The following is a 22,694-nucleotide window of genomic DNA, read 5'->3' on the forward strand; positions in this document are numbered from 1 at the left end:
ACCAAATAACAATATGTTGACAGTCTGATGAACTTTCTGTTTTCATAGTATATTATATTATAGTATGGTATATTATAGTATATCATTTGATCGGTTTAAATGCATGCTTGTCTGCAGCGTTGCACACAACAGCAGCGTATTTTAATAAGCACGAAAATCCTCAAAATAACTAATTTCATGGTGTTTTGAAAATATGACTTTCTACTCAAGAATGGTCATCAACGATGCTTTCTAAAGGCTGTTGTGTGTTTTCTCACATTTCAGGTCATCACATTAATGCTTTGAACAATGAGACAATAAACAGACTATCTTTAGAAGAGATTTAATAACTCTGTAATTACAGGGTAGAAATTCCAGAGTACAATTACCTATTTATACAACTGATAAATCATAAAATGTCATTCTTTTAAAAATACAAAAATAAGTCACTGGACACACGTACCATACAAAATGCAATAAATAGTGATAAAAAATAACACCAAACACATGCACAGTCTGTTGGAGAGTTAGAAAATGTAACCGTGGTGGGCACTTTCTCCCTTGTGCGTTACATTGCGAGGCTTCAGGAAACTGTATGACTCTCCTTTTTCTCCGTGTGTCATCAGAGGGTTTCTCACTCTCACTGATGCATCATGCTACTAGTACAGCTGCTATCTGGTTTCTGGTGAGTGAGCCTCTTCAGCTGCAGTGCTCCCGTGTCATGTTGTCCGCAGACCGGCCTACAATGTCCTTTTTCTGCAAGATACCACAATACAAACCAAGGAGATGCACTGTGCTGCTTGCAGAAGGAATGGTTTGTCATTACCCAATACAATGGTAATACTTAAGCAATTTACTTAATCTCTAGAAACCACGCAAAACATAATTGATGGTGGCAATGTGTTACGTATTTTTTGCACATTACTGCAAATTGTGTAAAGGAACACTTTGGTATTTTTTCAACCTGGACCCTAATTGACCCATGTTTTTGTCACAACTCGAGACTATGTTTCTTTGAATTGGTTCAGTATTGAGCAAGAATGCTGGCTTGTCCACTAGCTGCTTGTTTAGGCCACGGACAAGCTCAGTTTTTGTATTAAAAGTGTCAACAACATAATAGAAAGGATCGGTTTACCTTTCGGCTGATTTCACCTCTTATTTTATTTTATCATAGGACTTTCTGCCTGAAAACAGTTGTTGTCAGAGATTGTTTAATTGGAGTACAGTCAGTGTAGCTTAGAGTTTTCTTAAGGACCGTCAATGTTGTGGCTGGTTATTTAGATGATTTTGTCAAGATGGATGCAACACAAGACTTCTGAAAGAGAATTCTCCCGGGGTTCACAGCCAGGATCCAGCAAAGAAAACATTGTATTCGTCTATTTCTGTGACACTTAGAATAACCACATGAGCCTGTAATTGATGAAAAACAAGCATGTGTTTTAGTTGACGCAAACTGAAGGTGTGTAATGGCCCAATAGGATTACATAGCAGCCTGTCTAGTGGGTCAATACTGGACCAATTAAAAAAATGGGTGTCACTTAGACACAAAAACATGGGGCAATAAGGTACAAGTGGACAAATATCCCGTAGGTTTCCCAGTGGATCTTTCGTGTAAACAAACAAAAACTATCTTTCGGTGTGAACAGAAATGTACCGTGTGCCTAAAATGTTGCCGGACTTCAAATCTATTTTTTCTCCGGGATGTTTGAGGTCATTGGTTCATGTTACTGTTCTATAAAAAAATCAACAGACCTTTAAATTGCTTCAGAAAGGTGATCAGTCACAGTGGTTTGGAGTCATTATTTACAGATGCAGTTGATGCACCTGTAACTAACCCTAACTCTGTTTAGTTCCAACTCGATGAACTGTAGTGAGAACTCACTACACTACCTGTGTGCTACAGCAGACAGGCTGTTCTCCTCCTCTCTTCGCGCTCCTTTACTTGGAGGAGTTGCTGCTTTGCTTCTCGTCGCCGTCGTTGCTGCTTTGCTTCTCGTCGCCGGGTAGCGCATTAGAGCTTTCATACTCCGGATCCACCTGCTCCTCTTTGATTGATATCCTCTTTGCATCCTCTGCAGAACACAACAACCAAGAGTTAGTTCGTCGCATAAATATGTAAACAAACGCATAAATAGGTCTTTAAAAATTACTGCTTTTGTTTCAATGTGGAGCTTATTTTGCCATATTTTATTTTCTAGCTATATTTATATAATATAAACGTGTCGTTTATATAAGACGTAAACAAGTGTCAAATAAATGTAGTGAAAATAATAATATTTCCCTCTGAGATGCAGCGGTGTATGAGTAGTAGAACACTGAAACACTCATTGTGTAGTAAATGATACTTAAAGGTGGGGGAGGTCATTTTGGAGGAACCAGCTCGAGTGCGCTAGAATTTGAAAATACACAGCCGGAAAAAATCAGCCACTTCCTCACAGAGCCCCTCCTCCAACACACACGAACGCGCACATGACCAATGAGGGCACGAGATAAGTTTGTGCACAGATGGAAGGCTGACAGGCAGGTAGGCCATCCAGTTACTTTAGCCGGGCCGGCTCAAATGATTGGTCGTGCTTTTTACAGCGCCACGGCTTCCACAGATGACAAGATATTCATTGCTATCGGGATGTTAAGAGCATTCCATGGAATAACAAAGTGTTTCTGAAATAAATGACATACCCCACCTTTAATTAATCAGAATACTGTCACGGGGCAAATACGTTTTTTTTTTACCTTTGCTCCGTTTAAGAAAAATAGAAGAAAAAAAAAAACAACATTTTTTTAAATAAAAGAAAATGAATAACATAAAAAAGGTTAGAATTAAGTCAATTTCAAATATGAGTAAAATTGTGCACATTGAACTATAATAATACCAACTAATATCAATACATTTTGACTTATTTTGTCTCTAATTCTGTATTATTGCATGCCTTTCATTCCTGCTATGCCACTTTTTGCTGTAACATTTCCCCGCTGTGGGATTAATACAGTACTTCTGATTGTGTTTACCTTTGGCTAGCTGCAGATCGAACAGGTACTCCGTCTCCTCCACCTCGCGCTTCGGGATCAGACCCTTCATCTCGTCCCGCAGCTCCTTCAGCTTGATGTAGAAATGAACCTTATCCTGCGCACGGGGGAACTGTGCACAGCGAGGGCTGGACGAGGGCATCAGGTAGCACACCTGGGGGAAGGAAACATATGCTGTGAGGATTGCTGTTTGTGTTGTTAGTTATATATATCTTTTTTGTAATATATTTTCTATTGACATTTGGCAGCAAACAATTACACAGTGTTTTTTCAAGACATAGTAATTGTACATCTTAAGTCTGTCCGAAATGCTTCTTAGTTTAAGATAAAATAAAAACAGTAAAAAGTACGAACAATACGAACATTAGGGAGTGATCAGGACTTCACAGTAAAATCATATGTTTGTCAAAATAAAATCTGACCTATGAGGTTTTTACGAAATCAGTCCACTGTGATTGACAGATGATGTTATCCTCTCCATTTTGTAAATGTCCATTGTAATATCCATCCATGCGTTTAAAGTTGGGCTTTCTGGAGATAACCACTTCCTTGTAAGAGCTTTTTTACTTTCCACCAGCAACAGATTTAATCAATATTTGTCTTTTTTAGTCCATTCTCGAGGTATGAGTCCAAAAAACAAAGTCTTACTCTCCATGGGCACATGACATTTGAAAATATATTGTAAGGCATTGTTAGTTATATTTTAATCCAGATTCTGTTTCAACTTACTGTTTCAGTTTCTGGAATTTTGTAAGGCTGTAGACCGAAGTCGAGTTTCTTTGCCTTCACACCAAACGTTTCTTTGCAGAAGATTTCATAAATACCTGCCAAAATGAATACAAGTCAAAACACTGTTGTCTTTATTATGAGCCATCTAAACACTGAGTCTCAAATGTTTTAATGAGTGTACCTTTTCCATTGAAAGCAGCTATTAATGGTCTGTATTTCTGCAGCTTGTCGAGTAACTGTCGACCTCCTTCACGAATCTCCTTACTGAAACAAGAAAACATAAAAATATAGGTTTTGTTTCTTTAAAAGGGACACAGGATTAGTTTGCAAGGCTTTTTCCACATTCCTTATTGGAGACGAACTTAGACTTAAAGGGGACCTATCATGCAAAATGCACTTTTTGATGTCTTTTATACATAAATATGTGTCCCCTGTGTGTGTGTGTCAGAGAACTCACGCAGCGTCAGAAAACAAAACCCTCTCTCTTTTCCTCCGTACCCAAATCTCTAAAAACGGGGCTACAACGGAGCTGATCCAGATATATCTGAGACCCATAATATATGCCTAAAATAGCATAATAGGAGACCTTTAAGTCTAGTAAAAAAGCTATAAGTACTTATTGTATTTTCTGAAAGTGAAACTGTATTTCCATTGAGTTTAATTATTTGTATTGACCTGGAGAGGTCCTTGCTGCCGGGTGTGGTCCTCTCCACCATGTTGGTGAAGCCGATGCTGTATGTCTCCGGCAGGCTCTGGTCATGCATGAAGTTGAGCTGCTCGTCAGTCAGACCAGAGAGAAACAGACATTTCCCTGGAGAGGAAAGAAGGAGATTTGACAATGTCATAAGGAAAATGGCTTTCCAGACACACATTTTGCACATGACTTTAGAAAAAGTGTGATAAAAATTATTCTTGGGCAATCAGGAATCAGTGATCATCCCTGATGAAAATGTAAAAAAAATGTACCTGACATGCTTTATTGAAAGTTATATTAACTGTTAAATGTTGATATTCTAATTAAATTACCCAATTAAACAATTTGAACAGCTCTACACAAAACTAAAAGAACACAATGATATCAAATGTAATTGCAATGAACCATAATGCTGTGTATATCTGTATGTTTGGGGATCTGTACTGAACAAACAAACAGGGCAGAAGCTAATCAGTAAATAATTGAAGGAAATTGAATGTCAACATACAGAAATGGTTTCCTGGGTTTGGGTAATGGCGTCCTTTGTACGCCGACAGCAGTCCCGGGTTAATTCCAATCTGAGGAGAAACATGAAGGTGTTACCATGGCAACAGACAGGGAAAATGTACCATTGTTTTGTGTCTGAAACCTTTTTTCTACATCTGGCACCACTTAATCACTCACTCAAACAAACAAATACATATTGCTATTGGGAATGATCTCCCTATCTCCAGTTAACAACTCACTATCAAGATGTCCAGGTTGTAGGTGATGACGTCCGGCAGGGTTTTGGTCATCACCTCCTCCACTGACATGCCGTTGAAGCGGTTCAGAGCCCTTTTGGCTTTTTTCGCTGCCTCGATCTCGTTCTCCTCCTCGGTCGTCTTTCCATCTTCTGTCTGCTGCTTCGGAGGCCGGCCGCGCTTCTTCTTCACCGGCGTCGCCACTGAAACAGAGTGTGACATTTATTAAGCAGCAGCGGCTACAGTTAATGAGTCTACTGAAACGTTAGTTCATAATCATGTTTATTGTCTCTTTGTAACTCTGGCACAACAATTTCCTTCGGGATAAATAAAGTCCTATCTTATCTTATCTAATCTGTTTAATTGTGTTGCACTGTTGGAGGAGCCTGTGACCTAAGATTGTCACTGTCATAACTACACTGTAGCTACGTACACATGACAATAGAATCTTGAATCCATCTCATAATCGTCTTGTGTCTTTTTTGTACTTTTTAGGCGATAGTAGAGCAAAATTAGCATTACCAAAATGTGGCTGTTGAAATTCAGATATGAGTCCAAGACTATACCAACATGTCTGGAATGGTCTGCATTTTTATCGTTGCCGTTTGAAGCTGAGCGTTCATTTGAATCACTTGTACTTTCAGTTTGCCTTTGTTTGACACAATCACTTAAAGGTCCCCTATGATACTGTTTTTCATCAATATATTACAGGTCTCAGATATATACAAACATGTCTCTGAAGTGTTTGGCTCCAAACACCAAACAGATCATTGCAGCATTACCCATAATCCCCTCTGTTTCAGCCCTGTTTCCAAAGTGCTGATTCTCTGTCTGTTACTTTAGATGAAAATAAGGAGCCCCTCCCCACGCCCCTCTGAGAGAGATTTGGTTACAAAGAACACAATGGTGCTCTAGGAGGAGATTCAGGTGATAAGAGGGGGGGGGGGGTTACCTTGGTTGCTGATTGGCTAATGGTTACACAAGCCAACACATCGTTATGACATCATAATGTGGCCAAAATCTGATCAGCTCATTTTCAGACAGGTTTTTATAGAAATGGATCAAAAAGAGAGAGAGTCTTTTTTCCTGAAACTTTCAGGGTCTCTTTCCACAGAGGGGACACATGTTGATGAAGAAGAGACATGAAGAAGAGGGGACACATGTTGATGTAGAAGAGACATGAAGAAGAGGGGACACATGTTGATGAAGAAGAGACACGAAAAAGAGGGGACACATGTTGATGTAGAAGAGACATGAAGAAGAGGGGACACATGTTGATGTAGAAGAGACATGAAGAAGAGGGGACACATGTTGATGTAGAAGAGACATGAAGAAGAGGGGACACATGTTGATGTAGAAGAGACATGAAGAGGGGACACATGTTGATGTAGAAGAGACATGAAGAAGAGGGGACACATGTTGATGTAGAAGAGACATGAAGAAGAGGGGACACATGTTGATGTAGAAGAGACATGAAGAAGAGGGGACACATGTTGATGTAGAAGAGACATGGAGAAGAGGGGACACATGTTGATGTAGAAGAGACATGAAGAAGAGGGGACACATGTTGATGAAGAAGAGACATGAAGAAGAGGGGACACATGTTGATGTAGAAGAGACATGAAGAAGAGGGGACACATGTTGATGTAGAAGAGACATGAAGAAGAGGGGACACATGTTGATGTAGAAGAGACATGAAGAAGAGGGGACACATGTTGATGTAGAAGAGACATGAAGAAGAGGGGACACATGGTGATGTAGAAGAGACATGAAGAAGAGGGGACACATGTTGATGTAGAAGAGACATGAAGAAGAGGGGACACATGTTGATGTAGAAGAGACATGAAGAAGAGGAGACACATGTTGATGAAGAAGAGACATTAAGAAGAGGGGACACATGTTGATGTAGAAGAGACATGGAGAAGAGGGGACACATGTTGATGTAGAAGAGACATGAAGAAGAGGGGACACATGTTGATGTAGAAGAGACATGAAGAAGAGGGGACACATGTTGATGTAGAAGAGACGTGAAGAAGAGGGGACACATGTTGATGTAGAAGAGACATGGAGAAGAGGGGACACATGTTGATGTAGAAGAGACATGAAGAAGAGGGGACACATGTTGATGTAGAAGAGACATGAAGAAGAGGGGACACATGTTGATGTAGAAGAGACATGAAGAAGAGGGGACACATGTTGATGTAGAAGAGACATGAAGAAGAGGATTTTGCATAATAGGTGACCTTTAAATGTGTGTGTGTTGGAGAATACCTTTGAAACCCCTCCCTACCTTGAGGTGGAGCAGCAGGCTGAGGTTGGAGCTGCACGCTGGGCTCCTGCTGCTGCTGCTGCTGGGCTGTGTGTTGGTGCTGAGGGGGGTGCATGTGTCCAGGGTGCTGCTGCTGCTCCCTGAGGTTGGGCTGGTAGGTCAGCTCGTGGTACTGATTCTGGGCCGGGGGGTTGTAGTTCTGGTAGAAAGGTTCCTGGTGAACAGGAGGATCCCGGTGGACGGACAGCTCCGCCATGACGGGCTCATCTCTGGGACCCTCTGTGTAGAAGCCCATGTTGTTATAGGGCATCACATACTGAGCCTCAGGGTGCTGCTGACTGGACTGGTACCTGGAAGAGAGAGGAGGCGTGAGAGAGGAAGAAGAAGGACGGTTAAAGAAAGAAGGAGGTGAGAAAAATAAGACCGGACACAGCAAGAAGGGACAGAGTGTTACTGGTGTTAGATGGCATGCGGGAAGGAAAAGTAGGTGAGACAAACTTACAAGACACAATACTTGCAAACAATCATGCTCGGATAACCACTTGTTTGTATTCTCTGCATTTCATTCAGCGTAGAGTGTGTTAATCAAGCTCTAAATGTAATGATTTATGTGGTTTATTGGTTGATTTTGAGAAGGCAAGACACAAGATAAAAACTCATTGTCAAGATGATCCTGGCCTATTATCGAAACACGCGATCTTTCCCAATGATCTTGAAAATATACTTTGAACTCTTAATATGGCATATCAAATCACCTGACCTTACATTATCCGAATAAACAAAATATCATGCATTACCTATACTTGTATCACTTTTAGTCAACATTCTTTTGAGTAAATGAAAACTAACAATCTTAAAAAACGGTAGTCATAAATCATGAAAAGGCCTTTTCTTTCTTAAATTATCATTTCTGTATTTTTTTTTAATCAAGATCTTTGTCTCACTTCTCTAGCGTGATAGCGAGCTAGAATGCTATTTCAACTCATCTGGGAATATTTTTACAATTATGCCGATAATGAAAACTCGTAATTTTGTCGCCTTCAAATTATATATCGTTCCATCTCCTAAATTTGACCATATAAACTTAGATAACCCTCTCTCATTGCACCAACAAACAGGAACACCACCTTTTGGCTGACCAGAATGGGATGAAGATACACAAACAATTGCAACACTTCAAAAACATTGATACTGTGATTGAACTCAACTACGGGTCAAACGTGTAGAGAGTTTATTCAGTTCTAATGCTTGCAAATAGGCCGCAGAGTGATACAAGCCATTGCAGGAGTATTTATGAAGCCGGTGGCGAGTGATAGTGTAATTACAGTCTTTACTACCAGGGTTGGAAGACATCTAAAGAGAAGTTATACTGTCAAAGATTACATTTTTGGTCTTCAAATGACGGCAATTATTAAAATTATATAAAAAAATTCATGATAGCAATTTAGATAATGTTTTTGAGAAAAGAAAAAAACATCTTTTAGTTTCTTTTTATTTGTTTCAAGGATTCATCTTGAAGTCATTTATCATTATTCAGATTATATAAAACAATTGTATCCAGTGAATTGCACTACAACAATTGCCATGTATTTTGTTTTCATTAACTGACTAAATGTCAAGGTAATCTGACCCAAACCTGATATGATACATACCTGAATTATTACTCAGGGTTATATTGATTGAGTGTATTAGTCACGTTTTTTTTAACACATTGTATTACACAGTTGTTAATATGTTTAATAATTCAACTGTCACTTCCTACAAGCCAACATATAGTACAAAGGTATGCATGATGTCGTGTGGTTCAAAATGCAGTTTATTTGTCTTCATCTCATGCATGAAAAGGAAGAAACATGTCATTATTATCCTTAATAATGACACTGTCACTTGCTACAAGCCCACATATAAAGTATACAGGTATGCATGATCACCATGCAGTGTATTTATCTGAATCTCATGCATGCAAATGAGGAAACATGAGAAGTTTTCCATGACCTGCTGCCACCTCCACAACAACTCACCACTGCTGAAAATAATCCGTAGGAACCGTCAGTGATGTATACTGGTTTTCTTCCATCTTAACAGTTGACTTATTTCAACAAATGTACATTCATTCTGCTGCAAGGGCATCAATACACACTGGACATGTGGATTGTTTGAAGAGTATTGTTGTTATTGTAGCACATTCGGTTCATTTCTGCACAAAGGAGACGGATGGACGGCTAACACAGGAAGAAGGAATCTGTGGCTAACAGGGAAGCTAACAACATTACGGAGTCCTACAGCTGCGGAAAAACAGGAACTAGCCTCTATGTTAATGAAAAATAAACGTTAAGGAGGAATCTAACATACCTGTTATACATTGTGTTCTTTAGTTTTCAAATAGGGAGACGGGGGGGCTGGGAATCCTCCCAAAACAAAGACCATTTAAACTTCAACATTTCCTGTAGCCCAGAGGGAGGCGCGCTCAGCGCCATCTGTCGGCCAGGAGGGGAACTGCAGGGAGAAATATAAATAAATAAAAAACATTATTTACGTCTATGTTATTACCAAATGTTTGAATTTAAATATAGATGTATTAACTTTACATTCACTCAATCATTTTAATTATGTACAATTTTGGGGTACCTTAGTTTTGCTTAAATCCATGTTATGCTACTCCATTTTAGAAGCTAGTATTGTACTTTTTATTCATCTACATTACTTATTTGCAGATTCAGATTATCATTAAGAATACTCGCTGTAATGATAACAATAATCTTCAATTAATAATCTATTTCGCAGTAATTTTTTAAACAAAAATGGGAGAAATGCGGTTTATAACCTATTGAATATGTAGATGTCATGCCTCCGTATTAAATATAATATGAACATCCTTAATTTTGGGGGTTTAAACTGACAACATATAGAAAAGAACATTTATGTATCAATAATTATAATCTAGTCATATCATATATTTTGTATTATCCGAAAAAAGGGTCACTTTGCAAAATATGTACTTGTACATTTTGATGTTTACCCTTCCAAAAGAAAAACTCTCCTTTTTGTTTTGGCACCAGCAATTCATGTAAGGGTTAAATGCAATACAAAAATCATCATCAATCAATTTGAAATGTGTTATCCAATGGTTCTTAGAGGTGGAAGCAGTTAATTGATCACATACTCACACGATCATACACATATCATTAAGGACAGAGAGCAGCAGCAGAAAGTATTTAATAATAATAATAATTCCTTACATTTATTATAGCGCTTTATCAATGACTCAAAGCGCTTTACATATACACACATTACACATATATGATACATGCAATGGTCAGATACTGTGGACAATACCCACAGGAGCAAGTTCAGGTGAAGTGTCTTGCCCAAGGATTTAGTGCAGATAAAAACAACAATGTGTCACAGGCGGCACATTGTACAAGGCCAACAATGAAGGCATGTAGTGTGGAGTAAGGTATATATAAAAGGGTAAATACCTCCTTTAAAGTGCACAAAGCAAGCGGTGAGACAGGTATGGTTTCTCCTGACCTGCCTTCAACAGCCTCTCTCCTATCTAAGCATTTCATATATGTGTTAGATCTTTAGTGTACCAGCTTAAAAACATTTATAAGATACATTCATTCTATAATCCATTTGCAAAGGCCTTCAGACCGAGTCAGAGAACAGATCTCTAGACCAATCACAGGCCTCGTTGTCATCAAGGGAGTCACAGTTAGATCGATCCAGACTCCCCTCATCAGTCTCACAACTTCTCTGTGATGTCAGGTTTTGATCCAACAGAGTCCTTTTATAGTTCACCTTTTCTCCCTGCCGCCTTTTGCTCGAATCTCCCAAACCACTGCTGCTGTTCTCAGTCTGCAGTCTCCTCCTGAGCTTCACACTCAGCTGGGTTTCAGCAGCGGGACTCGGAGGAACAATCACTTCATTGTCCGACACATCACAATTACTATGATGCTGCTGCTGAGCCAGTAGATGTTCTTTATGCTTTTCTGGTTTCCAAAACCTCCTTTTTGGGGTGAATCTGCTGCTCTGTCTGCTGGATGTCGTACTGCACTCCACGTTTTCTTTCGTGGACGTTCTGTCACACTGCAACAGCTGCTTAGACCTGTTTGAGTTACACAGAGGAGAGGTGGTACTGGCTCTCTTGTTACTGCCCTTATCAGACTGATTTGGGTGAGCAGCAGAAGAGTCTCGACTGTCAGGACTGAATTCAGCGAATGACCCGGTCACAGCTGCTTTTACGATGGGGGTGGACTGACAGGGAGGGATGAAGTCAAACTCTATGGTGCCTGGAATGAAACTGTCTCTGTTATTGCACTTTTTAGTTTCAAGTGTATCTTTGTCTGGTGTTAAATGCGTATCCTTGTCTGGTGTTAAATGCGTATCCTTGTCACTGCTTAGGTGCTGTTGGTTTGGTTTGGATAGCAGTGGGCACGCCCTTGAAGTAGTACTTTTAGTTTCTGCACGTGTGTCGATCTGGTTTGTGTTCATATTGCTTATAAGAGAACTGCCGAACAGGTCTGCCGAACAATTGTAGGAGTCTTCTTCAAGCTGCTCTTCTTCATTTTCAAAAGATAGAAGACTAGCTTTGTCGTCTTTCAGATAACACTCAGGGGAACAAATGTTTCTGACTTGAATCTCGTTTGAATATCCAACAGGACTCTTATGTACCTGGTCAGATAAATCACCTCCACTCGGCGCAGGTGTATTTGTAATATCCAGAACCGCCTGTGAGTTCCTTTGACGAGCAGAAGGCGACTTATGTGATACGTTCTCGATCGGTGAACGGACTTCCAGGTTGTTTCTTTCTGTTTCTTTCTGATTCTGTACGTTTAAATGTGGCTCTGCTTCACTAACAACGTCCCAATCTTTGTGTTCCTTGTTTAAAAACTCCATAAGACTCTCAGAGAAAGGAAAATCCTCCCAGGCCAAGGAGCTGGACAGAAAGGATTTGGTGAGATCTCCGGTAGAAATCTCCTTAGTCTTGGATCTGTTCAGGCCAGGTGGGGGAGGACTGAACCAAGTGTCTCTGACGGGGGTGTTTCCAACAGCTTTCTCAATGGATGAACTGGGGGATTCTGCAAATGATGGACTTTTGGAAGGAGTGCGCTCGCGACCTCTCTCCTCCTGGTTCCCCCAGCTGCCTCTCGGAGCAGGATGTGGTGTTGTGTTTTTGAATGTGTGTCGGCTGTTCTCCTCTCTGCCCTCCTGAGTGCTGCAGCTCTCCTCCTGCTCTGCTGATGAGGTAATTAGTCCTAGGGATTGTTGCCATGGAGGGGTTGGAGAAAGGGTGCTGTCTTGGTTCTGTGAACTAGGATGAAAACAATAGCAACTGTCATGAAATGTCTTAAAGGTGAACAATGTATTCAGTCCCACCACTTGACACTGAGAAATCTCTACTTTTGAATAAATAAATAACAGGATTTATAGACCAAGCCCCCAAGAAGTGCGCCGGAGTCTGATGAAAACATTCGTAGTGTCCAAACGGCGGTATTACAACTTCCGTATCAGTCCGTGACGTCACCCGGCCCAGAAAGACTTTTCCCCATTGACTAACATCGAGAAAGAGACGTCTGTAAATCAGCGGATATTATTTTTTAAACTAAATAAACTACCCAGTATGAACTATTTTATAGCCCTTATTATAATCATTCGGTCCTTAAAGTTGTAAAATGCACTAAAACCCGAATCTAGATTTATTTTCTGTCTCCATTCATTCTAGTGAGCCGAGAGTGGGAGCTCAGGGGGCGGGGCTGAAGGGGCGCATGCTCTGTGAGCGCACATACGGGTTCTTCTGCTCCGACAGCCAGGCATGCCATTTTGTCTTCATGCGCCAATGAGCAGCTCTCATAGGAACGAACGAGACCCCGCCTCCCACGCTGTATCCAGTTCTTATTATACATCCATGGTATAGACAGATAAAGATTGTTCCAAATAATAAACATGGTGTACGTACAGGCACATTGACCCCTCCATGATGAGACAGCCCTGCCAATTCCTGTTTTAACATATTTGTTTAATATAACTCTTACAAAACATGTTGGATTATCCATTTCAGATAAATCCATCTCACTTATTTCTAATTATTTGGTATTAGTGTCTGGTCGCTAGAGTCAGAAACTGACAATTATCAGATAGATACTTTAGTTATCAGTGGCTTCTTAATGTCCTTACCTTTGAGATGACTGGGATAAAAGACCTGAGACATTTAGTGTTGTGTTATTGAAGCTGCTTGGAAAATGTTCAGGGACCAGCAGCAGGGTCTGGGGTCCGGGGGCTTTGCTGGGATCAGAGGATCCCCGCTCATATTCTGCAGCTCTCTGAAGAAGGGTCCGATAATAACTGACCACAGAGTAGCCTGAGAGGCCCGCAGCGTTGGGGAGAATCATCTGACTGGCAATAAAGTGAGCGTTACTGCTGGAGCCATTCGCAGCAGGCTCTCCCAACCAGGGTCCACTTCCTGATTCCTGAAGGACACAAGAACAGGAACCGCTGAGATCAAGAAGACTACATACATGACATTCAATAAAACACACAATTTGGACATGTTGTTCAAAATCCTAATTGCAATTGTACCTTAATACCAAAGATGAAATGCCTCCCAATGAAGCAGTCCTTCACAGCCTTCTCCAGAAACGTGGATCTGTTTGATGCTCCATCCAAACTCTGCACCAACCTACAACAATACATTACATATCATGTATCATACAGAAACTAAAGAAAGCCACACTGCTTTTCACTGAACCGGAAAAGAGTTCAGTGAAAAGTAACTTAACCCTGGTCACATGAATCCTCTGGAACACAGGGTTCCCAACGCTGTTTTAGAGCCGTTATAAAACAATGTAATGTAATGTTACATCACACCTGACAGAAAAACGTTCACTAATGTCGTACCAACTAAGATTAGTGCAAAAAAGAATGCTTATAAGATAGTATCTGACGAGTAATACTTAAAACAAAGTGTGTTTTTGTGCTATATATAATACAGTCATGTATAAAGTAAGTACATAAATTGGCAGGCGAAACTGAAAGACTACAAACAAGTGTCAAATTCAAACCTACAAGATGTTGATACTCAGAGCGGCCGGCGAAGTCCCTCTCTTTCCGGGGAGCTCCATGGGACCTTATTTCGGAAAGATTATGTATTGAAGTCAATGGAGAAAGAAAAGTTATCTTTCGATTCCGTTTGAATTGTTCCACGAATTACACATATGATGTTTGTCAATTTAAAAGATAATTTTGCAAGTCAAAAATGTGTCGTAAAACTGTGAAGTAACACTTTTTTTGGTGTGAAATCGCTCAATGAACTACATCTCCCATCTCGCACCACAGAATGAGGCGAAAAGTATGAAAAGAGGTTAAAATCACTCCAAGTCTGGGCACGTTGAGAGCTGTGCATACACACAAGGGGAGTGAGTCGGTTCCGTAAGAGCCAGCATGCGGGACCAGGATTCTGGGATTTGTAGTCTTTCTAGTTGCGGATTTTCCATAGTCTTATATTTCAACAGTTTTACGACAAACTGACTTTTTTGACATGGAAATTATTTTTTAAATTGACAAACATCATATGTGTAATTCGTGGCACAATTCAAACGGGGTCAAAAGATAATCTTTCTCTCTCCATTGACTTCAATACATAATTTTTCCGAAATAAGGTCCCATGGGTCGGAAGTAGATGGGCGTGACTTCGCCTGAGTGCCACAGTGACGCGAAGTAAACTCCTTCCGGTTCCTTCGACAAAAAGCAATGCAATTTCTCCATAGGATTTTGGAAAATAGCTCGAAATAAGGTCTGTGGTTGAGACACATTTAAGAGACGGGTAACGTTTTGTTCAGCCGGATAATATCCACATGTTTACATGAAAATTATAAAAGTAGGGTAAACATGTGGATATTATCCGGCTGAACAAAACGTGATCTGTCTCTTCAATGTGTGTCAACCACAGACCTTATTTCGAGCTATTTTCCAAAATCCTATGGAGAAATTGCATTGCTTTTTGTCGAAGGAACCGGAAGTGGTAAAATGCTAACTTACTTCCGGGTTTTAGGACGCGTCACTGTGGCAACCTATTCATTGGGAATATAACCGCCACACTTAGTATGTATACAACACTGATGGAAGTTTATATAGCTGAAGTGTGGAGTTGCTTGACAGATATGTTGTCCGTTCTCACCTCTGTAAACCACTCGCATGAATACCAAAGAATTGGTTCAAGCAGCCTCCAAATACTGTTATTCCAAATATGCAGGTGTCCCGGGCGACTCTCAGAGAGAGACGGTATCTGTACTCCACCTGCTCCCTCAGACAGCTGCAACCACACTTAGAGCATCTGCATCTGAGCGGACAGAAGAGGAGACACTCAATGTGAGAGAGATTTATAGATGGGTAATAACAAGTTAACTGAGCATTGTAGAAATACATGAATGTGTTTTGCCTTTGAGCTAACTTAGATACAGTAAATGTCAGCAAAGTAACTAAAGATATTAAATAAATGTAGTGAAGTAAAAGTACACTATTTACCTTTGAATTGTAGTGGGGTAGAAGTACAAAGTGGCAAGAAATGTAATTAAATGAATCAAGTAAAGTACACATCTCTCAAAAAGCACATTACTTGAGTGCATGTACTTAGTTACCACTGATTTTACTTAAGTTTGACTTCCACTACTTCTTCCACTTCTGCATTTCACCTCTGCTATTTAAGTGATCTCGGTCTAGGGTTGTTAGTCGCAGTAATGTTTAAAAATACAATCAATTGGACCCAGCATGTCTCCTTCACAGAGGAAATAAGTGTTGTTTTGTGTTTGTTTGTGATTTTACCTCGTCGTGTCCTCCTGTTGAACATCAATCCTCGAGAAGCAGCCTTTACAGCTCGGATAAAACACACATGCATCTGTCAGAGACAACACAGCACAATCCACCAGAGCCCGTCTAACAGACATGAAGTGACTGAAGCTACTCTGCAGCTAACATGCTAACCTGAGGCTAACTAACACTTCTTACAATACGGATGAAGTGTTATATTTACTTAATTATAACGGAAGAAACTTTCATGAAACAACACTTATTAATTAAAATAGAAATAACGCAAAAATAGTCACTTTCTGACTGTAAACGTCTCTTGAACTAAATAAAAACATTGCCCTCCCTTTTTGCCCCAACTTGTCCTTCTACTTGTTTTGAATCCTGGCGGTTAGAGAGCTGCTGGGAGAAGCAGTGCTGCCTCCTAGCGGACAGGAGGTGAACAACTGAATTATTAAATGCTAATAATGAAATATAATATTAAAATTGTATTTCTGGATCTTTCAGTTACTATTTTACTGTAGTTCTATGTCCTTATAAGGGACACTTTTTCGCTACACATCCCACAATACAATTGTTCACTTGGAAATTCCAAAATAAACACCTAAAAATGTGTACCTTCGTCTCATTTGATCTATTTTGTTAAATCAGTGAACAGAAGTTAACTGATTTAACCAAATAGATCAAATGAGACGAAGGTACACATTTCTTGATTTCTGTTTCTTTTTTGTATTTAGGTAAAACCTTTATATATACAGTCTATGGGTAAAACACTAAAGATTTGCATTTACTCAATGATGAACTACTTTTGCACTACCGCTAGATGGTGGCAATACTTGTTCCTCTGAATGCACCAACACACATTTAAACCGTAGAAGAAGGCAGACACAAAGATGGTGTATTTTTGTAATGTGCATCACTCCGCAGTAAAGAAATAGGACCAGTTCAACATAGACAAACATTCTGCAAAGTCGACATTATAACCTGATCTCTGAACCATATATATTCAATAATAATATTCCAGATATGATTCACTATTTTTTCAACTCATCCCTTTTAAACTGGATTAACAATGTAAATTGAACGATTTTAACACAGGGCGATAGCTGGCTTCAACACAAATGCTATTGTAAGATGTAGTCTACATCACAAACCAGTCTTAAAACGGTGGGACAGAAAACAAGTAGGTTGTTGTCCATTCAAACTTAAAAAGGCATAATAATTCACCTAAAAGCTGAGCCTACAAATGTACAAACAGGCGACAGAAAACGCAATTTCTGTGGTATCCGTAAAAATGTGCAGAGTGAACTGTCTCTATAATTTTAACATATCTTTGTGTTAGCTAAACAGCATGACCTGCCTTCTTGTCCCAATGACAGACATTAGGGTTTAAGGTGTTGAAAATATGCTTTTCAGTGCTGTCTTTTCTTTAAATTACAGTTAAAGGAACTGAAAAGGACTAACCAGCGTCACTAGATGTAAGTGTGTGTCGATTGCTCACCCTTTATTGTTTTTCTAACTTCTAGCCATGCTAACTGTGACATCAGGGCAAACATTGACAGCAGTTCCCTGTTACTGGGTTTAATGTACTGGTGGTTATTAATCATATTTTAAGTTGTACTTGTTAGACATTTGTACATGCATGTATATGTTATTCAAATAGTGACTTTTACTTTGCTAGAAATCCCTTATTGTAACGCATACCCGTAAAGACTCTATACAGGATCCAATTTGTGATCAATAACACTATCTCATTATATGATTAGCTCCTGATTGTGGCATTATTTTACATTTTAACAGCACCTATAACTTAGCAAGAAAACAGCACATTTGACTTGGCACCAATTTTTAAAAAAGGGGAGCAAACAAAAACAGATGCCTCTTTCTGTCATACATTATAGATAAATACATGTACTGTAAAAACTACATGCAACAAATAAAGCATCTATGTTAGTCTGCTTTGACTTGTTTACTAATATAATATCTCCCTCTCTTTCTTCCAGAAGTCTGTAAAGATGCCAGCTGGTGTGTCTTGGCCTCGGTACCTGAGGATGCTTGGTGCCAGTATGCTGTCCATGTTTGCAGGAGCACAGCTCGTCCATCAGTACTACCTGCCTGATCTGGTAAAGAAAGAGTGATTACATAGAGATTACAAATATATAAACGTCATTGTATTGCACTTTGTATACAAGAAATGCAGCTGAAAGTGGTTTACAATGAAGACGTTATGCACTGAATGCCTCACATGACATTGACAATTAACACAAAACAAGGATATGACAAAAAATACATTTTAACCCATAAGAACCCGGACCCATTTCTACTTTTGGGAAAATTAAGGGGAACATAATTTAGACCAAATAGACCACCTAGAACACATTTCTGACAAGAACCCCCCCTAGTGTCAAATATCTGAAATGTGACATATGTCCACTTTAATGGTAAAATAACTCTTATATATAACTTCATTAATGAGGATGATTTTTTTGGTTTAAATTTGTTTGAACATTCTTTGAATTGAAGAATAAGAACATATTAACTCAATATAATTGAATCAGCTAAATTAACTGAGCAGATCATAATAATATTTCTAATTGTGCATATATGTCACTTTGGGTTTACTGTGAACGTTTAGGGTTAAAGTCCCGATGCGACACCAGTGTCACAGCGATGTTTGTCTCATTTGTTTCATATCAATTTGATCAATACATGTTTCCACAACAGGTTAAATGTAATAAAGGACATGTTATGTAAGCATTTTCATTCTTAAATGGCTTGAATGTTACCTTTAGCAACAAACAAAAAAGCTTTTGAAATGTAGCTAGTTCTGTCACATGTGTTAGTCTGGCACATGGATATGTTGTCATGGGAACACAAAATCACATGACCTGCCCCAGGTTAAATAAGATAATTAAAGAAATACCACCTACTTCATAATTAAATAACAATGAAAATAGAATACATAACATATGTGACATAGTACGCAAAGTGTTTCACAGTGTCCAGTTGTTTTCATTCATTCACTGTTTTTCTCTACTGTGGTAAAGTCAATACTAAAGATAGGCTTTTACTGTTGTGATGATGTGTTAAAACACCCTTTCGATTGTTGGTGGTGTAGCTGCAGAACATACATTAATTTGATGTCAAATGATCAATAGTTAAACAGTTTTGCATGGGAGGACAACACACAACACCACCCAACCAAACAGCCCCACTCCTTCAGTGTATGTGTAACATTACTTACTGTTTTATCTGTATCTTTCAGAGTATACCAGAGACACCTCCAAAGCCCGGGGAGCTCATAACGGAGCTGCAGGGCTACAAACTCAGACAAGAAGCTGCTGCTGCTGCGATGGAGGAGTTTAAAGCACAACACAAAGTGGACTGATCTGGAATTACACTTCCTCTGTGTGACGGACGCTCAATCAGCACATTATTTCCAATCTTTGAAGTTGCCACTCTCCTGGGAGTAAAGTCATGTCTGGGTCATCTGCAAATGGATATTTTCTGTGCAAACAAACTGTTGGCGCCTGGCTCCATGGGATAAGGATCCTCTCTGGAATAAGATGATTTGCTTTATACAACTATTGTTAATTTATCGTTATTGAATGTCTTAGTACTTTCAAACCAAGTGATGAAATGTGTAAGAGAATGCTTCATGAACACACTGTAACTGTAAGTTATTCTGTTCTACTCAAAAGGCATTCTTTTGGTTTGGTTTTTCCCTAAATATACAACATTTTTATAATAAAAAATATCACTCTAAACCTTTGTCATTGCTTTGGGGTAAACATGAGTGACACCTTTGAGAAACATGAAAATATGTTTCAGGTTATTTATTTGTACCCGTAGGTAGATTCTGTTTGCAGAGAAAAAGACAAGGGTTCCACCCTGACACTAAAAACAAACACAAACAACAGACACATCTCTAATAAAAGGACTAGTAAAAAGTACAAGTATACCCTGCTCAACCAAATCTCAAAATATTTCAAAAACATTTGAAGAAGGAAAGCACTAGTACAAACATGGACATTCAAAATTCACGTTTGTTTTTTTAACTGCTATTATAACCGGTGTCAGGGAAGATTGCAAATAATATACTCTGTAAAACTTTTGTTAGAAATCAAATTTACAATCCATATTAAATTGTAATTATTTTGTGTCTTTTTTTACCCCAATGTCCTGGAGTGATACAGGCAACTTGATAACAAAAAATACACTTAAGATAGCTGTGAAATAAATATGTTATGTCAAGGTAATATTGAAAATAATGTCCCTTACATGTAATACGACCTTACAATTTAAAAATACCGAATTCATAGAAAACAATGGCAAACTTTCCACGTTATTAATGAATATATAACTTGTTTAATCTTGTCCCATTTCAACGACAGGATAAACTTCGTAAGAGTTTAAATTCATTAAAGATTGTTAGTTCATCACAAACTCTTTATTACATTTGATTATGCGTAAAAAAAATGTGCGCGCGTCCCTCAACCATTTACCATTAGACGTTGGCGTACAGTATCATAGCAACAGGTCAAAACAAAAGTGGGAAAGATGGCGACCCAGAGAGAGGAAGACGCCGCGGAATATCTTAAAAAACACAATATTATCGAGCTATTGGACAACCTGAGCTGCATGCTCTTCTTCCACAGACCCGGTTAGAGCTTATAGAGAACAAAACATTTACACCCTGTGCTTAAAAACGCTATGTTTTGGCAAAGCTAGCTAGCTAACTTGATTTTAAATACATGCTAGTTTTTGGTTCACTTTTAAGTCACTCATTTTAGCGTATTAACCATATCTGTGCATGATTATAATTTCTCTTTCTGGCTTGTCTGTTTGTCGATACGAATAATAAATATAGGGTTAATACACCGATTTAAAAACACATAATAACCAATAAACATAGCACATTCCCTAAGGGTGATTTGTAAAAGGACACAATTACACAAGATGTCTTTTACAAATTGTATTTAATTTAATATAGGGTTGCATTGTAATTTGTTTTAACTATATATTGTACAGTTGTATGTTACTCTGACTATTAGTATTTTTGATTGTTGCAAACTTTCACTAAAATGTAGCTTTACAATGAGAAAAGCAATTTATTTTCCATATTAACTACAAAACATATTCTTTGTGATTGAATGTTTTCCTCAGAGAAGCCCAGAGAGTTTCTGATCGAGCAGCTGGAGCAGCTGAAGATTTCTCAGCAGACCAGAATGAAAGGACCAAATCTGTTCAACAACGCCAACCTGGACGCAGTGTTTGGGATCCTGGACCCCACGAATCAGAAACACATTACTTTTGCCCAATACAAGCAGGGTAAGCACAGGAAGGGGACACTAGGAGGTATATTTTGTGCACAGATATTGACAATGCACACACTTTGAATGTGAACTCATGTTATTTACATTGGCTGTATTAGTCTAAGCCGGTAAACCGAGAACACCAATTCAATGCATTTCGCTTATAGGTCTTCAATCATTCTTTCTTTATTAGAACCAATAATACTGCTTTTAATACTCTGTTGCCTATGTGTATATTTTAACTTCTTTAAGAAAAATGCAACATGACACCATGAATTGAAATAAATAGTCAGAGATGTTTCCTCCACAGCTCTGATGACACTGGGCATTAAAGACATTAATGAATGTCCTGACGGTGCAAATGAAGACAGGATATCCCATGAAACCTTCAAAACCGAAGCGTAAGAGCAGCTTATATCATATAAACAGCATGGCAATTACTATATTTACCAACATTTTAAAATCCCCTTTATTATCAATGTCATTGTTTTATTGTTTTGTTGTTACAGGATGCAAGGCATACAGAGATGCTCAGCAACATATGAACAACTGTGAACATTTTTGTGATTTTCCACTCACCGGATGTGTTGTTTATTCCACAATATACTGGAATGGATTTTGGATGTGTTCATTAACACTTGGCCTTATGTGGATCTGTGTTTTGTACATTTAGCATATTTCATATCATTTTTGTTATTAAACTGCTAATATGTACTGATTTGGGTTGTATTTGTTCAAGTATTCATCAGCTTTTTAACACTAAAGTCAACAGTTATATATTCTTGTGGAGTTTCTCCTATAAATGGTTAGTTTTACTCTGATATTGCAATAATAAAATACATCTTTCCTAGTGTTTTAAAATCAAACCACTGATCAGATTACAAAGTCTTCTACCCAGAATTACTTAATATATAAAATAATAATAAAGAAATACATTTAGATATAACAGTTTCCGGCAGTGGCTCAGTCAGTAGGGGCTTGGAGTGTGAGCCGTCGGGTCACCGGTTCAAGTGCCCGAACAGACCTGAATATGGAGTGTGGACTGCTACTTGGAGAGGTCCCAGTTCACCTCCTGGGCCCTGCCGTGGTTTCCTTGAGCAAGGCACAGGACACCCCCCACTCCCATTGCTCCCCGG

General features: G+C 38.9%; 4 protein-coding genes across 9 annotated transcripts; 2 read left to right on the forward strand and 2 right to left on the reverse strand.

The window, feature by feature from the left end:
- Positions 1–309: 309 nt before the first annotated feature.
- Positions 310–9,931, reverse strand: tdg.2 (thymine DNA glycosylase, tandem duplicate 2). 3 transcript variants are annotated; one of them, XM_034233322.1, is made up of 9 exons: positions 9,794–9,931; positions 7,463–7,791; positions 5,176–5,375; positions 4,938–5,007; positions 4,411–4,546; positions 3,917–3,999; positions 3,736–3,830; positions 2,989–3,160; positions 310–2,051 (listed from the first exon to the last, which is right to left on the reverse strand). In XM_034233322.1, the coding sequence occupies exons 1-9, from the start codon at positions 9,802–9,804 to the stop codon at positions 1,918–1,920; spliced, it is 1,230 nt and encodes a 409-aa protein (XP_034089213.1). In that variant the 5' UTR covers positions 9,805–9,931; the 3' UTR covers positions 310–1,917. The 3 variants fall into 3 exon arrangements, with proteins under 3 accessions (XP_034089213.1, XP_034089212.1, XP_034089210.1); XM_034233321.1 differs by having other exon boundaries at positions 5,176–5,377; positions 7,483–7,791; positions 9,463–9,823; XM_034233319.1 differs by having other exon boundaries at positions 9,463–9,823.
- A 788-nt stretch (positions 9,932–10,719) lies between these two features.
- On the reverse strand, positions 10,720–16,614 carry ddias (DNA damage-induced apoptosis suppressor). 2 transcript variants are annotated; one of them, XM_034233317.1, is made up of 5 exons: positions 16,262–16,614; positions 15,618–15,779; positions 14,021–14,120; positions 13,619–13,911; positions 10,720–12,755 (listed from the first exon to the last, which is right to left on the reverse strand). In XM_034233317.1, the coding sequence occupies exons 1-5, from the start codon at positions 16,381–16,383 to the stop codon at positions 11,090–11,092; spliced, it is 2,343 nt and encodes a 780-aa protein (XP_034089208.1). In that variant the 5' UTR covers positions 16,384–16,614; the 3' UTR covers positions 10,720–11,089. The 2 variants fall into 2 exon arrangements, with proteins under 2 accessions (XP_034089208.1, XP_034089209.1); XM_034233318.1 differs by lacking the exon at positions 16,262–16,614 and having other exon boundaries at positions 13,619–13,936; positions 15,618–15,750.
- A 966-nt stretch (positions 16,615–17,580) lies between these two features.
- On the forward strand, positions 17,581–20,010 carry cunh12orf73 (chromosome unknown C12orf73 homolog). Of its 3 annotated transcripts, none has more exons than XM_034233336.1 (3): positions 17,581–17,721; positions 18,247–18,366; positions 19,509–20,010. In XM_034233336.1, exons 2-3 carry the CDS (start codon positions 18,259–18,261, stop codon positions 19,629–19,631), a joined length of 231 nt encoding a protein of 76 aa, XP_034089227.1. In that variant the 5' UTR covers positions 17,581–17,721; positions 18,247–18,258; the 3' UTR covers positions 19,632–20,010. The 3 variants fall into 3 exon arrangements, with proteins under 3 accessions (XP_034089227.1, XP_034089229.1, XP_034089228.1); XM_034233338.1 differs by having other exon boundaries at positions 17,584–17,721; positions 18,250–18,366; XM_034233337.1 differs by having other exon boundaries at positions 17,590–17,725.
- A 777-nt stretch (positions 20,011–20,787) lies between these two features.
- si:dkey-42p14.3 (EF-hand calcium-binding domain-containing protein 10) lies at positions 20,788–22,272 on the forward strand. Its single transcript, XM_034233341.1, has 4 exons — positions 20,788–20,906; positions 21,410–21,574; positions 21,869–21,959; positions 22,068–22,272. Exons 1-4 carry the CDS (start codon positions 20,804–20,806, stop codon positions 22,111–22,113), a joined length of 405 nt encoding a protein of 134 aa, XP_034089232.1. The 5' UTR covers positions 20,788–20,803; the 3' UTR covers positions 22,114–22,272.
- Positions 22,273–22,694: the final 422 nt, after the last annotated feature.

This window comes from Gymnodraco acuticeps, unplaced genomic scaffold (assembly GCF_902827175.1).
Source record: "Gymnodraco acuticeps unplaced genomic scaffold, fGymAcu1.1, whole genome shotgun sequence".
Taxonomy (NCBI): Eukaryota; Metazoa; Chordata; class Actinopteri; order Perciformes; family Bathydraconidae; genus Gymnodraco; species Gymnodraco acuticeps.

Bases quoted from the DNA above. Each gene is read 5' to 3' on its own strand.
- si:dkey-42p14.3 (XM_034233341.1), top strand. From the start codon at position 20,804: ATGGCGACCCAGAGAGAGGAAGACGCCGCGGAATATCTTAAAAAACAC. The intron at 20,907-21,409 runs GTTAGAGCTTAT...TGTTTTCCTCAG, and splicing joins GCTCTTCTTCCACAGACCCG to AGAAGCCCAGAGAGTTTCTG. The intron at 21,960-22,067 runs GTAAGAGCAGCT...TTGTTGTTACAG, and splicing joins GAAACCTTCAAAACCGAAGC to GATGCAAGGCATACAGAGAT.
- ddias (XM_034233317.1), bottom strand. From the start codon at position 16,383: ATGTCTGTTAGACGGGCTCTGGTGGATTGTGCTGTGTTGTCTCTGACA. The intron at 15,780-16,261 runs GTAAAATCACAA...CTGTCCGCTCAG, and splicing joins CAACAGGAGGACACGACGAG to ATGCAGATGCTCTAAGTGTG. The intron at 13,912-14,020 runs GTACAATTGCAA...TGTGTCCTTCAG, and splicing joins ATTTCATCTTTGGTATTAAG to GAATCAGGAAGTGGACCCTG.
- cunh12orf73 (XM_034233336.1), top strand. From the start codon at position 18,259: ATGCCAGCTGGTGTGTCTTGGCCTCGGTACCTGAGGATGCTTGGTGCC. The intron at 18,367-19,508 runs GTAAAGAAAGAG...TGTATCTTTCAG, and splicing joins AGTACTACCTGCCTGATCTG to AGTATACCAGAGACACCTCC.
- tdg.2 (XM_034233319.1), bottom strand. From the start codon at position 9,518: ATGGAAGAAAACCAGTATACATCACTGACGGTTCCTACGGATTATTTT. The intron at 3,831-3,916 runs GTACACTCATTA...TCATTTTGGCAG, and splicing joins AGCTGCTTTCAATGGAAAAG to GTATTTATGAAATCTTCTGC. The intron at 3,161-3,735 runs GTAAGTTGAAAC...TCCTTCCCCCAG, and splicing joins AAATTCCAGAAACTGAAACA to GTGTGCTACCTGATGCCCTC.